The sequence below is a fragment of the Corylus avellana genome, chromosome ca5 (genome assembly GCF_901000735.1).
Source record: "Corylus avellana chromosome ca5, CavTom2PMs-1.0".
NCBI lineage: Eukaryota > Viridiplantae > Streptophyta > Magnoliopsida > Fagales > Betulaceae > Corylus > Corylus avellana.
The window spans coordinates 32,785,952-32,799,399 of record NC_081545.1 but is presented as its reverse complement, the minus strand read 5'-3'; the positions used below and the strand labels follow the sequence as shown (position 1 = coordinate 32,799,399).

The following is a 13,448-nucleotide window of genomic DNA, read 5'->3' as shown; positions in this document are numbered from 1 at the left end:
ACAAAAGAAATATAGTTAAAAAATAATTAAGAAGATAATGAGTAGCATATTTGGAATAAAATTTCTCTCAAGAACTGGCTAAGAAGAGGGAAGACATTTGTTAAAATTTAAAATAAAATGAAAAATGTAAAAGAGAAAAATCAGTTGATTAGTTGATGTGTCAAAGTTGACTGGTTGGATGGATTAAATCTCCAAATCGGTGCTGGTCTAATTAATAAGAGAAAAATTTATAAGGTGAAGCAATCAAACTTGAGGTGGAGGCACATTGTCCAATCAAATCACATGAGTCGACAAGACTCATAAGAGTGCTGGATTTCAAGACCCTTCTGGCCTCCAAAATAGGATTTCCAGATTACAGCATCAACCCAAGAGTTGGCTTGGGCCAGTGAGCGGATCCCTTCGGGGCTTTGGTTGGCAATAAGCCTGGGATACAATTGGAGAATGCCTCTCTTAAAACGTATCAGTTGTATAGCTTTCTTTTTTGTTATATTTTGAATAAAATAATAGGCATAATATTGGCCTAATACTCATCTACATTCATATTAAATTCATATCTTACTGCTTGAAACACAAAAAGAAGAAAACGTTTTTTCCTCATTTTTAGGCTACGTACCCTCTTTAAACTTACCGTCAAATTATAATTTGTCTTCAAAATTTTAAAAAAGTTACAATTGCTCTCTCAAATTATTAGCCCCTTTCATTTAGTCCTTATGTTAGAGTTTTGTGTTAAACCACATAGAAAAGATGTAACCCAAAATGACAATAATATTCCCTTGTTGAATTATTTATTCATTTTGATGTATGCATTAACCTAAACAAACACCGTACAAGGCTGAAAGCCTGAAACTAAGCTACTAAGGAGAGATTACAATGTACACAACAAACAAAACCATCACCCTATAAATATACACAACATTCATTATAAGTTTGATGTGACTTAAGAGGGTCGAGTGAGAGAAACCATTTTATGGTGTTTTAGGCTTTCAGATCAAGATTTAAAGGCTATTTATTGTTATGGATTTCAGTAATTAAGTTTATTGTGAAACCCTAAAAGTTAAAGATATTGAAATTATAAAATATTATTATGTAGATTTATTTTACAGCATCCAAAATTTGAAACAAACACAATTTGTAAATCTATTACAATTTACTTGCTACGTACAATTAAATCCATTAGTAGTATAATGGAATTGTAAATTAAATTGAGAAAACAGTTTGAATGAATGAGTTCATTTGCGAGTGGTCAATTGCAAGACAATTCTGCAAAGCACGATATATGTGTCACCCTGATAGCCTAATGGAGGATTGCTGTTTTTTCCAAATTTCTTGAAGTCTTGGTCACATTTGCCAACAGCAGTCATGGCAACCAAGATCGAATTCTTAACATCCGCATACCTCTTTGATTGCAGGGCTTTTTTCGAATCCGCAAGTTTTCCAATTGCATCTTTGTAGTACTTACTGCAATGTACCAGGGCAACTACATCGCCGCCCCACGACGATTGTGCTTGTTTGAGCAAGTTTATGAGTTGGTCACTTATTTGGTTTGCTGTAGATGTTGCATGCTTTAGCATAATCATGGCTACGTCATCAAAACTAGTGGCCGATTTACTCGCCGAGTCCGAGCTAAGAGTTTTTCTGCACAATACCCTATACTCAGTGTGATCACAAACTGCTAAATTTTGAGAAAGAATTTGGGTTGGGAAGAGAGTTACAAGCAGCACAATTAGGAAGACCTTTGAGCAAGAAATGGTGTTCATCTTTGCTTTTTTGTGGAGGAATATTTTATCTTGTTATATATTGATCTAACTTTTAAGAAATACATTCAAGTGTATATAAAGAGCAGAGAGATTAGATTATGACCATACAATCACTCTGTTTAATAGAGTCTCTTTGTGGTTCAATTCTATTGGACAATATGAACTTGCATGTACTATTCACTCACTCCCCATGTTTTCAGCAGAAACATTTTCAACTCCACTTATATTAATTACTTTCTTTTTTTTTTTGGTCAAACATGCTAAAAATAATATTGAAGCATTTTTCAAAATACCAACTAATTAAAATGACTCCCAATTTTTTTTTTTTCCCTTTTTCGATATATAGTTTGAATACTAAAAACACTTGCATGCTGCATCCAATGACACCTTATCTCCTGTTAGCTAGCTGTAGGCATATACGCTATGGATGGCTATAGCCTATAATCATGTCTTCCCAAAATTGGCATATACTTAGTTTAAGCTCACTCAGATACCATGATGTTGTATTAGACCTTCGTTGTTACGGTAAACTTCTTTTCAATGTGTGTTTTAGGTTTAAAAGTGTGGTTTTAGGGTTGTAATTAGTGTTTAACTAATTATAAGTTGGTTTATTGTGTAGGAAGTTAGGATGTCTAAAGAATCATCTGAGTAATAAAGGTAAGTGAATACTTACGAAATTGAGAAAAGAAAACCGGCCATTTTGAGCATGTCATGTTGATATACACACTATCAAACTTTGTTTTTCTTCATATTTATATTTTCAAATGTGGAGCATCATAATCCATAGTTTAGCTTCTTCAAGAGTCTTTTGGTATATATATTAAAATGTGGAAAATTTTAATACACACATCACTAAAACATGACCTGAAATTGTTGACACTATTGTCAAGCTGTTGAAAATTTGTTGTGATAATTGTTCTAGCGTGGGTAGAGACCCACATTAATTATTTCCTGTTGGCCATGGGTAGATCATTGACAGATTATTATTATTATTATTATTATTATTTTTTAAAAAATAATAATAATATAATTACATTGATATTTTCGCACATTTCATCAAGAGATAAAATGAAAATTTCCCAGGCCAGGGATCACAGTAAAAGTGCATCTTTTTTTTTTTTTTTTCTTCAATAAATGGGCTGAAGCACGACTAACCAAGGCCCAGTAACTAGTTGCCATTGTGGATGGAGAAGTTAGGCTAAAGAGAAATGCTACCATTTCCCAAAAATTATTTTTAAAATTTGCTCTATTGTGTCACAATTTTATGTAATTTATTATTTTAAAAAATGTATCATTATTTCATAAGATTGTGACACATTATTTTTTCAAAAAATTTAGGAAGTGTATTACTCCTCTTCGAAAAATGACATCTTCTATAGCTCAATACTACGATTGATAACCTTATTAGTCAGCCTTGCACTGCTAAATTTGTTATATTGTTGGGTGCCCTCTCAGATTTGGACAGCTAAGATTAATGTAATTGCTGGAAGCATCCAGAACATGAGATATTTTTAGGCACTGCTCAATTTCCTCCAATCCAATGTCCACCATATACACCTATATTATCCGGACCAAACATTAAAATTGATCTAACAATTACAAGTTGATGACTGATAAGCTTGGAAGAAAAAGTATAGCCATTACAATTCCCTTAAAACATCGATCTCTCTCTCTCCAAGAAAAGAACCAAAGTGCAACCGGTAGGGGTATGAAAAACCCACCGGCCCACCCAACATCCGACCCATCCAACTTGGGTATGACCCGGATGAGTTGAATTACGATACGATAGTGGATGCCAAAAGTCGTTTTAAATCTCTACCAAAGTCTGGTTAGAAATTGAAATGCTGTAAGGAGTTTCGATGAATTCCAAGTTTCCAACCCAACTCAACCTAACTTAACAAAGGATTTGTAGTAAATGGTCTCAAATGAGAAAGTCTTAAAAACTCGAGCCTTTTAATCATTTTCATTTTTGTGGACAATGCAAGCTTTAAAACTTGCAAAAGCGGGGATATTTTTTAGAATAATGCTAATATATGAAAAGTCACTTTAAACATACTGCACCAAGTTACTAACCATATAAAATAGATATAATAAATAAGTATAAAAAGTAACGTTACTTTTTTTTTTTTCTCTTTTTTTCGTGAATAAGTTTAAACATTGCTTAATGATTTGAGCTTTATTTTACGTTAAACATTGTTTAATGCATTTGCTTACAGATTTCCCACTTCCGCTGGATTTCGCATCTCACATTTCAAAGGCAGAGGTGGCCGGGCAAAAATCACCTCCGTTGGAAAGAAAGTCGGAGATGTTTCCGATTTATCGACAGGGGCACAAACATAAACCGAATAAAGTTAATTTTTATTTTGTTCTTCCGACAAAGACGAATATAAGCAAGAAATTTGGTTTTGGATCCACGAAAAGGTCTTCCTCAAAGGCTGGGGGCTGGTGGAATAATCGGTGATCATGTTTTTTAGCTGGTTTCCGAGTTTCGCTTCACGAGTGGGTCATTCAACAAGCCTCATTGCCGTATTATGGGCCGCTCGTGAGGGTCTTTAATGGCAAAGAAGGTTCAATAATATTATGATTAATGATACTTAGTAAATTGTTATACAATTTAATAATATGTCAATAAAAATTAATTATTAAAACAATATCTGTAAAAAAAAAAAGAAAAAAAAAGGTAATAATTGAATTTGATTGCCATATTATCTAAATTGTATAATAATAACATATTAATCCCAAATATTATACTTGAATTAGACTCTCAGTTAGCTTTTTATTTCCCCTTTCTTTTTGGACATCTCGTGAATAAATTTTTCCTTGTGTATTATGTTCTTCTTCTTCTTCTTCTTTGTTTTTTTTGTCTTTTTTTTTTTTTAAAAAAAAAAGAAATATATATATATATATATATTTTATTGTAGGAACCTCATGGGCCCCTGGCTAGGCAGTGGCCCATTGATGTCCCCCACATTTTTCATGAAGTTTATGCTGACCTAAAACTAGCTGGAAAAGGTGGCAAGCTTTGGGTTGTCATGCAAATTATTTGCCTAGGAGTTACAAACTTTTAGTGTGTTAATAATTACTCTTCCTGTTTTGACATCAAGGTCTCCAGGAAAATGTTTCCAACTCCAATTATATTAATTACTTTGTTTTAAAAAAAAAAAAAAAAAATAGTCTAACATGCTAAAAATAATATTGAAGCATTTTTCAAAAGGGTAACTAATTAAAATGACTTCCATTTTTTTTTTTTTGATATATAGTTTGAATACTGAAAACACCTACATGCTACATCTTATTAGACCTCATCTCGTGTTAGCTAGTTGTAAGCCTATAAGCTATGATGGCTACAATCATGTCTTCCCAAAATTGGCATATACTTTGCTTATAGGCCACTCTGACCAAACTCCTCTCTCATGTCCCATAAATGGAGGAATGTCTTTGCCTCTCACTCTATTTCTTACTAATCCAAACAAAAACCGGTAAATAAATTGGGCTAACAAAAGCTTAAAAATAGGTATAGGTCAATAAAAGACTAACAATTAGGGGTGTCAAAAAAAAATCAGGTATCAAGCGGTAACTAAGAAATCGGTTCCGGTTTTTGGCACCCGGTTATAATCGAATAACTAGGTAACCGAGTATATATATAAAATAATTTTTTTAGGGCATTTTTAAACATTGAATTTTTATGGCATTTGTAAACATTGGATTTTAAGAGCACTTTTAAACAATGAAGTTTTATGACATTTTTAAACATTGGATTTTTTTTTTTTTTTTGAACAATTACAACAAAGCCCAACTTATTGGGACAAAAATGCTAATTGTGTTTTTCTTTTTCTTTTTCTTTTTCTTTTTTTTTAAAAAAAAAGAGCAAAAAATTGTTAAATTAAGCACAAAAATTAGGCCCAATACCTAAAATAAGCTAAAAATGATTTTTTTTTTTTTTTTTTTAACAAAGTGGTTACCCGGTCCGGATAATCGGGTACAAATCGGAACTGGCCGGTTATTGTATAACCGGGTAATCGGGTACCCGGTTCCAGTTTTCCAAAATTAAAAAATAGGGTACCCTGGTTTGGATTTCCGGTTTTGGCCAATAACTGAGACCAGGTTTACACCCCTACTAATAGTAGACTGAATAATAATTGGGCCAACAAATGGCCAAAAATAAGTATAGATCAACAAATGACCAAAAAAAACTAAGTAATGGTTGGGCCAATACAGGCCCAAAAGTTGTGCAGCTTTGCCTCTTTCGGTTCTTTTTTTTATTTTTTTTATTTTTTTATTTATAAGTAGACCGATTTTTATTTTTTAATTTATTTTTTTGTGCATCTTCGTGAGAGATTACAAGTTGACTATTCATTCACCACATCACCACACAAACCAAGCCTTTTTTCTTTCTCTCTTGGCTGCTGCTAATGCCTTACATTAATTTCTTACGCAAAAGAAATACGAAATTAATTCTGGCTATATGAGACTTAAAAATTAAATTAAAAAAAAACATGAATTGTATAATCCAGAGCCTCCTCACATCTATCATTTTCATGGAGATCCATCTAGAATGACGATGATATTGGCGATTGGCGGAGGTCATAATTAATATTGGTGGGTCAGTTTACACAAATCAGCCGGATTCTCCAGCCGATGCTAACAATTAAACAAGGGCAAGAGAATTTTGAAGTAGGAAGGTAAGAATATAAGTTTCTTAAGAAAACTCCAATTTTATTTCTTCCTTTATATTATTTTCCCAGGAAAAACCTTAGGGAAAAAAAAATTAATGATATTGATCTCTTCATGCGTTGTTTTCTTCTAGATAAAGATATTTTAGGTGCCCAATACGATTTTAGAGAGCATAGCTAAGATGTGTCAAAATCGTCTTATTATATGCGGTTTGCTGGAAACTAATCTCATTCGGTTTTTGACTTTTGCTCTCTATATGAATCACCACGGTGTCGGCCGGTGGAGTTCCAATCCCTCTTCCTCTACAATCGGCAAAAATGGGAAGCCCCATTTCCTAGAGTAGGAAAATTATGATCGGGATAGCGAATCTAAAGTTATAGAACTTGGGCAAGTGTCTTTATTCTAAATGTAATGGCTTTTTTTTTTCTTTTCTTTTTCTTTTTCTTTTTCTTTATTGTTAATTTAATAATTTAGTGGTGGATCAATTATATGTTAAATAAAGTATTTCCACCCAAATCAACATATATATATATATATTTTGTTTTATACTCCATAATTCTTCCTAAGCGGAGCTTGGGCAAAATAGCCGAGCATGTACAAGTATTAGTAGAATAGCAAAGATATGTTTTGACTTTCCAAAATAAAAAAGCACAATAAAAAAAGAAATGATAAAAATCACTATCCATTTAATCTTTTACCCATTTTTGTAGGATGAATATGTGAATCTACTATTAAATTTGTGTGGGCATCGTACAAATTCAATAGTAGATCTATTAAATTTACAAAAGAAAAATATATTTAAAAAATAATGAAGAAGATAATATGTAACATACTTGGAATAAAATTTCTCTTGAGATTTGGCTAAGAAGATGGCTAATTAAGAAGATGGATTAAAGTATAGTTGATGTGTCAAAGTCGATTGGTTGGATGGATTAAATCTCCAAATCGGTGCTGGGCCTAATAAGAGAAAAATCAAACTTGAGGTGGAGGCACATTGTCCAATCAAATCGCATGGGTTGACTAGACTCATAAAAGTGCTGAATTTCTAAGACCCTTTTTCGCCTCCAAAATAGGATTTCCTGATTACAGCATCAGCCCAAGAGTTGGCTTGGGCCAGGGACCAGATTCCTTCTGGGCTTTGGATGGCTTGGATCATTTCCTGATGACAATAAGCCTGGGATACAATTGGAGAATGCCTTGCTTATTTTTTTGTTTTTTGTTTTTTTTAAGAACAACTTCATTGCAAACAACATAAAATTACAGAAACAGAAATACAGGGAAAAGAAAAGACAAGAGAAAATAAGAGAACACATTAACCCAATTAAGATAGACTACAAACACCTCAAAGCTCTAAAGAAGATCCAGGAAGGTGAAAGTCACTTAGGAATGCAGATTTTGACGGCTGTGGCCAATTTTGATGGATAAAACCATCGGGAGTACAAAGACCTCTATAAACGTAGATCTAATCCAACTTCCAAAAAAGACGAACAAACTAAGGAATGACAACTTAGATCTAATTTGGCTTCCAAGGAAACCGAAAAGACTAAGAAGAGCAAGAACAATGAAAATTGGATCTCCATCACAGACAAAGAGTTTGAAGCCCAAACAGTTCGGGTTAACAAGTGAACAGCAAAAAAATACAGAAATAACTTAGAAAACAGCAGCTTTGGGGGAGGGCGAGGTGGAGGAGAGCCTTGCGAGGATGCTGTCCGGCGCGTTAGATCCACACGCTGGTGCATGAGGTCCACTCTCTGGCGCGTGGATGTTGGGGGGAGGCGTGGATGGTGGCGCCGGGCAGCTAGGACACCAGTGATGGTGGTGGCGTGGTGCGTTGCTTGCTGGAACTGGCGGAGAAATGAAGATCCAATTTTGAAAAAACTTATCTTCAAAAATCACAGATTCGGCCAAGAAACGCAGTGGAGAAGATGACTGACGAAGAGGGAGACGGTGGCTGCCTTTTTTGGCGAGTCAGTTGATAAATCGTTAAAAACGATAGATAAAGCCTCGTAAAAAGATTAGAGGGTCCAGAGAAAAAATTATAGAGAGAAAATGAGTTATCTCAAAAGAGAGAAACTCAGAAAAGGGAAAAAGAAAGAGCAGCAAGGAGGAGGAAAAACCAGATCTTCCCTCCTCCTGTGACTTCTTTTTTTTTTTTTTTTTTTTTTCCAGGAGAGAGAAGATAGAAATTCAGCACATGCAATCATCCTTCCTTATCACTTATCAGTTATATAGCTTTCTTTTTTCTTATATTGTGAATAAAATAATATGTATATTGTCCTGAAACTCATGTAAAGTCATATCTTACTGCTTGAAACACGAAAAGAAGAAAGGGTAATTTTTAGGCTACCCACTTTAAACTTGCATTCAAATTTTAATTTTTTTTCAAAATTTAAAAAAAGTTACAATTACTCTCTCAAATTATTAGCCATTTTCATTTAGTCCTTCTGTTAGAGTTTTGTGTTAAACCAGATAAAAAAGATGTATGTGACCCAAAATGACAATAATATTCCTTTGTTAAATTATTTATTCATTTTGATGTATAAATTAACGAGAACAAACACCTAACAAGGTTGAAGCTAAGCTACCAGGGAGAGGCCACAACACAAAAAAACAAAACTATCACTTTATAAATATACACAACATTCATTATAAATTTAATGTAACTTAAGAGGGTCAAGTGAAATAAACTATTTTATGGTATTTTAGGCTTTCAGATAAGATTCAAATACTGTTTGTTGTTATGAATTTCACTAAGTTTTTTTCATGAGTTTATTGTGAAAACCATAATATTTAAGATATTGGAATTATAGAATATTATTATGTAGATTTATTTGAGAGCAAACAAACACAATTTGTAAATTTATTACAATTTACTTGCTACAAATCCATTAGTAGTATAATGGAATTGTAAATTAAATTGAGATAACAGGTTTGAATGAATGAGAGCAGGTAGAACAAAAAAAAAAAAAAGGATAGCTAGCTAGCTATCGCCATGCACAATTCGTAGACAAGGGCGCAAATCGAGTTATATGTGTCACCCTGATTGCCTAGTGGAGACGTGCCGGTACTTCCATATGCCTCGAAGTCATCGTCACATAAGGGACCGGCACCCATGGCAGACAACATTCCTTTCTTAACATCATTGTACATCCTAGATGCCAGGGCTTTGCTCGAATCCGCAAGTTTTCCAATTGCATCTTGGTAGTACTTTTTGCAATTTGCCAAGGCAGTTAGATCGCCGCCCGACCATTGTGATGATCCTTGTTGGATCATTTTTGTGAGTTGGTCACTTATTTGGGTTGCTGTAGATGTTGCATTCTTTAGTATAATTGTGGCTGCGTCTTCAAAACTAGTGGCCGACTCACTCGCCGGGTCCGATTGAAGAGTACTTATGCACAATTCCTTATACAGAGTCTTATCACAAACCGCTAAGATCGCATTTTGAGCAAGAATTTGGGTTGGGAAGAGAGTTACAAGCAGCACAAGGAAGACCTTTGAGCAAGAAATAGTGTTCATCTTTGCTTTTTTGTAGAGGATTTTATCTTGTTATTGAGCTAAGAAATACATTCAAGTGGATATATAGAGTAGAGGGATTTGATTATGACCTCACAATCAAATTTGTTTAACAGAGTCTATTTGTGGTTCTTTTGAATAATATGAGTCTGCATGCATCATTCATTCACTCTCATGTTTCCTGCAGAAACATTTTCAACTCCACTTATATTAATTATTATTATTTTTTTTTTAAAAAAATGGTCAAACATGCTAAAAATAATATTGAAGCATTTTTCAACGGACAAACTAATTAAAATGATATTGACCTCTTCATGCGTCGTTTTTTTCTAGATAAAGACATTTTAGGAGCCCAACATAGTTTTAGAGAGCACAGCTGGGATATGTTAAAATTGTCTTATTGTATGCGGCTTGCCGGAGACTAATTTCATTCGGTTTTTGAATTTTTGCTCTCTATACGAACCACCATGATGTCGGCCGGCGGGGTTCCAATCCCCCTTCCTCCACAACCGGCAAAAATGGGAAGGCCCATTTCCTAGGGTAGGAAAATTTTGATTGGGATATCGAATCTAAAGTTATAGAACTTGGGCACATCTTTTGTCTAAATGTAATGGGCTTTTTTCTTTTTTTTTTCTTTTCTTTTTTTTTTTTTAATTTTTTTTATTGTTAATTAAATAATTTAGTGGTGGATCAATTGTATGTTAAATAAAGTATTTTCACCTGAATCAACACATTTTTTTTTTAAAAAAATTTATGCTCCATAATTCTTACTTAGTTGGGCTTGGGCAAATTAAATAGCTGAGTATGTACAAGTATTAGTAGAATAGCAAAGATGTGTTTTTCGTCATTAATACGTTTGTTACACTTTTTCTTTTCTTTTTTTTTTTTTTTTTTTTTTTTTTTTTTTAAAGTTGGCCACCTTTTCACAGTATCTATATCCAACTTCTCAAACTAAAAATTAACTTTGGCTCTTTTATTTAAATATTATTTTTAAAGATTTTCGTTTATTCTTGCAAGGAGCGAGAAGGTCAAATCTGTGAGGAGAGAAAATTCAAACTTTTAATTTTTTAATTTTTAATTATTTATTTAAGATTTAGAGGGTGAAGTGTGCTCTCTACTACTAGGGGGGTGGAGAGTCAAAAAGATACATTTTAGTATTTTGACTCTTCAAATTATAGATTTTTCCAAAATAAAGAGCAGAATAAAAATTATTATCCATCTCATCTTTCATCTATTTTTGTATAATAAATAAGTGAATTTACTATTAAATTTGAATAAAACTCATATGAGTTACAAATCCAATAATAAATCTATTATATATATATATATATATAGTTAAAAAATAATTAAGAAGATAATGAGTAACATATTTGGAATAAAATTTCTCTAAAGAGTTGGCTAACAAGAGGGAAGACATTTGTTAAAATTTAAAATAAAATAAAATATGTAAAAGAGAAAAATCAGTTGATTAGTTGATGTGTCAAAGTCGATTGGTTGGATGGATTAAATCTCCAAATCGGTGCTGGTCTAATTAATAAGAGAAAAATTTATAAGGTGAAGCAATCAAACTTGAGGTGGAGGCACATTGTCCAATCAAATCTCATGGGTTGACAAGACTCATAAGAGTGCTGCCGTGCTGGATTTCCTGATTATAGCTTAACCCCCGAATAAGAGTTGGCTTGGGCCAGTGATCGACCCGATCCCTTATGGGCTTTCAATGGCTTGGATTTCCTGTTGACAATAAGCCTGGGATACAATTGGAGAATGCCTTGCTTACAACTTATTAGTTATATAGCTTTCTTTTTTCTTATATTTTGAATAAAATAATAGGCATAATATTGGCCTAATACTCATCTACATTCATATTTATTCATTTTGATGTATACATTGACCAGAACAAACACTGAACACGGCTGAAACTGAGCTACCAAGGAGAAGCCACAACACAACAAACAAAACCATCACCTTCTAAATATACACAACATTCATTGTAAGTTTGATGTAACTTTAGAGGGTCAAGTGAGAGAAACCATTTTTTGGTGTTTTAGGCTTTCAGATCAAGATTCAAATGCTATTTGTTGTTATGGATATCAGTTTATTGTGAAACCCTAAGGCCTCGTTTGATTCACAGAATGTCTAGTTCATTAGAAAAATGAATAACTACTACGAGGAATAGAAGAATGTGAAATAGAATAGATATTCATATTTTTTATTTTGGTAACAACGCATATGCAAAAATTGGACTTGAATCAAAATTATGAAATACTCCATATAAATTTTTTTTCAAACCGGTATTAAAAAGAAAAAAAAAAACCTGAAATAAAACAGGTGGTGCGACTGGGGCGTCTAGGGGTGGTGCAACCACCCTCGACTTCTTCTAGTGGCAGTGCTCTTTGTTGGTGGCCAACACCCACACGAGCTCAAGGGTGGTCGACCTCCCACCCACTTTATTTTTATTTTTATTTTTTTTAAGTTTAAATTAAAAAAAAAAATTATATGGGTATTTTAAAAAAAATATACCTTAAGGAGTAGCTAAGCCACTCATATTTTAGTGGCTTAGCTAATAATGTGTGTATGAGATTAGTAATCCTACGAGAATAAACTATTCCAAAAAATAATGTGTTACCAAACAAATGAATAGCTATACCTAGGATTAGGTAGTTCATTCCAATGGTTTATTCTGCAAATTAAACGAGGCCTAATAGTTAAGATATTGGAATTAAAGAATATTATTATGTAGATTTATTTTACAGCTTCCAAAATTTGAAACCACAATTTGTAAATTTATTACAATTTCCTTGCTACAAATCTATTAGTAGTATAATGGAAGGCATTTTTTTTTTCTTGTTATTCAAAATTAAATAGTAAATTCAATTGAGAAAACAGTTCGAGTGAATGAGAGCAGGTATATAGAACAGAAAAAAAAAAAGAAAAAAAAAAAGAAGAAGTGGGGGATAGCTAGCTAGCGCCCTTTCATTTGGGAATGGTCAATTGCAAGACAATGCTGCAAAGCATGCCATATGTGTGACCCTGATCGCCTAATGGAGACTTGCCAGTTTTTCCAAATTCCTTGAAGTCTTGGTCACATTTGTCACCTGCCTTCATGGCAACCAACATCGAATTCTTAAGATCATCGTACCTCCTAGATTGCAGGGCTTTGCTCGAATCCGCAAGTTTTCCGATTGCATCTCGGTAGTACTTACTGCAATTTACCAGGGCAATTGCATCGCCGCCCGACGACGATGTTGCTTCTTCAAGCCGTTTTGTGAGCTGGTCACTTATTTGTTTTGCTGTAGATGTTGCATGATTTAGCATAATCATGGCTACGTCTTCAAAAGTAGTAGCCGACTTACTCGCCGGGTCCCATTTAAGATGTTGTATGCACAATACCCTGTACAAAGTGTGATCACAAACTGCTAAGGCAGCATTTTGAGCAAGAATTTGGGTTGGGAAGAGAGTTACAAGTAGCACAAGAAAAACCTTTAAGCAAGCAATGGTGGTCAT

General features: G+C 33.5%; 3 protein-coding genes across 3 annotated transcripts; all 3 read right to left on the bottom strand.

Annotated features, from left to right (window-relative positions):
* Positions 1-1,229: 1,229 nt before the first annotated feature.
* On the bottom strand, positions 1,230-1,757 carry LOC132182174 (uncharacterized). The gene has a single exon (XM_059595364.1). The coding sequence runs from the start codon at positions 1,755-1,757 to the stop codon at positions 1,230-1,232; it is 528 nt and encodes a 175-aa protein (XP_059451347.1).
* A 7,650-nt stretch (positions 1,758-9,407) lies between these two features.
* On the bottom strand, positions 9,408-9,947 carry LOC132182173 (uncharacterized). Its single transcript, XM_059595363.1, has one exon. It carries the CDS (start codon positions 9,945-9,947, stop codon positions 9,408-9,410), a length of 540 nt encoding a protein of 179 aa, XP_059451346.1.
* A 2,855-nt stretch (positions 9,948-12,802) lies between these two features.
* On the bottom strand, positions 12,803-13,448 carry LOC132182172 (uncharacterized). Its single transcript, XM_059595362.1, has one exon. It carries the CDS (start codon positions 13,446-13,448, stop codon positions 12,918-12,920), a length of 531 nt encoding a protein of 176 aa, XP_059451345.1. The 3' UTR covers positions 12,803-12,917.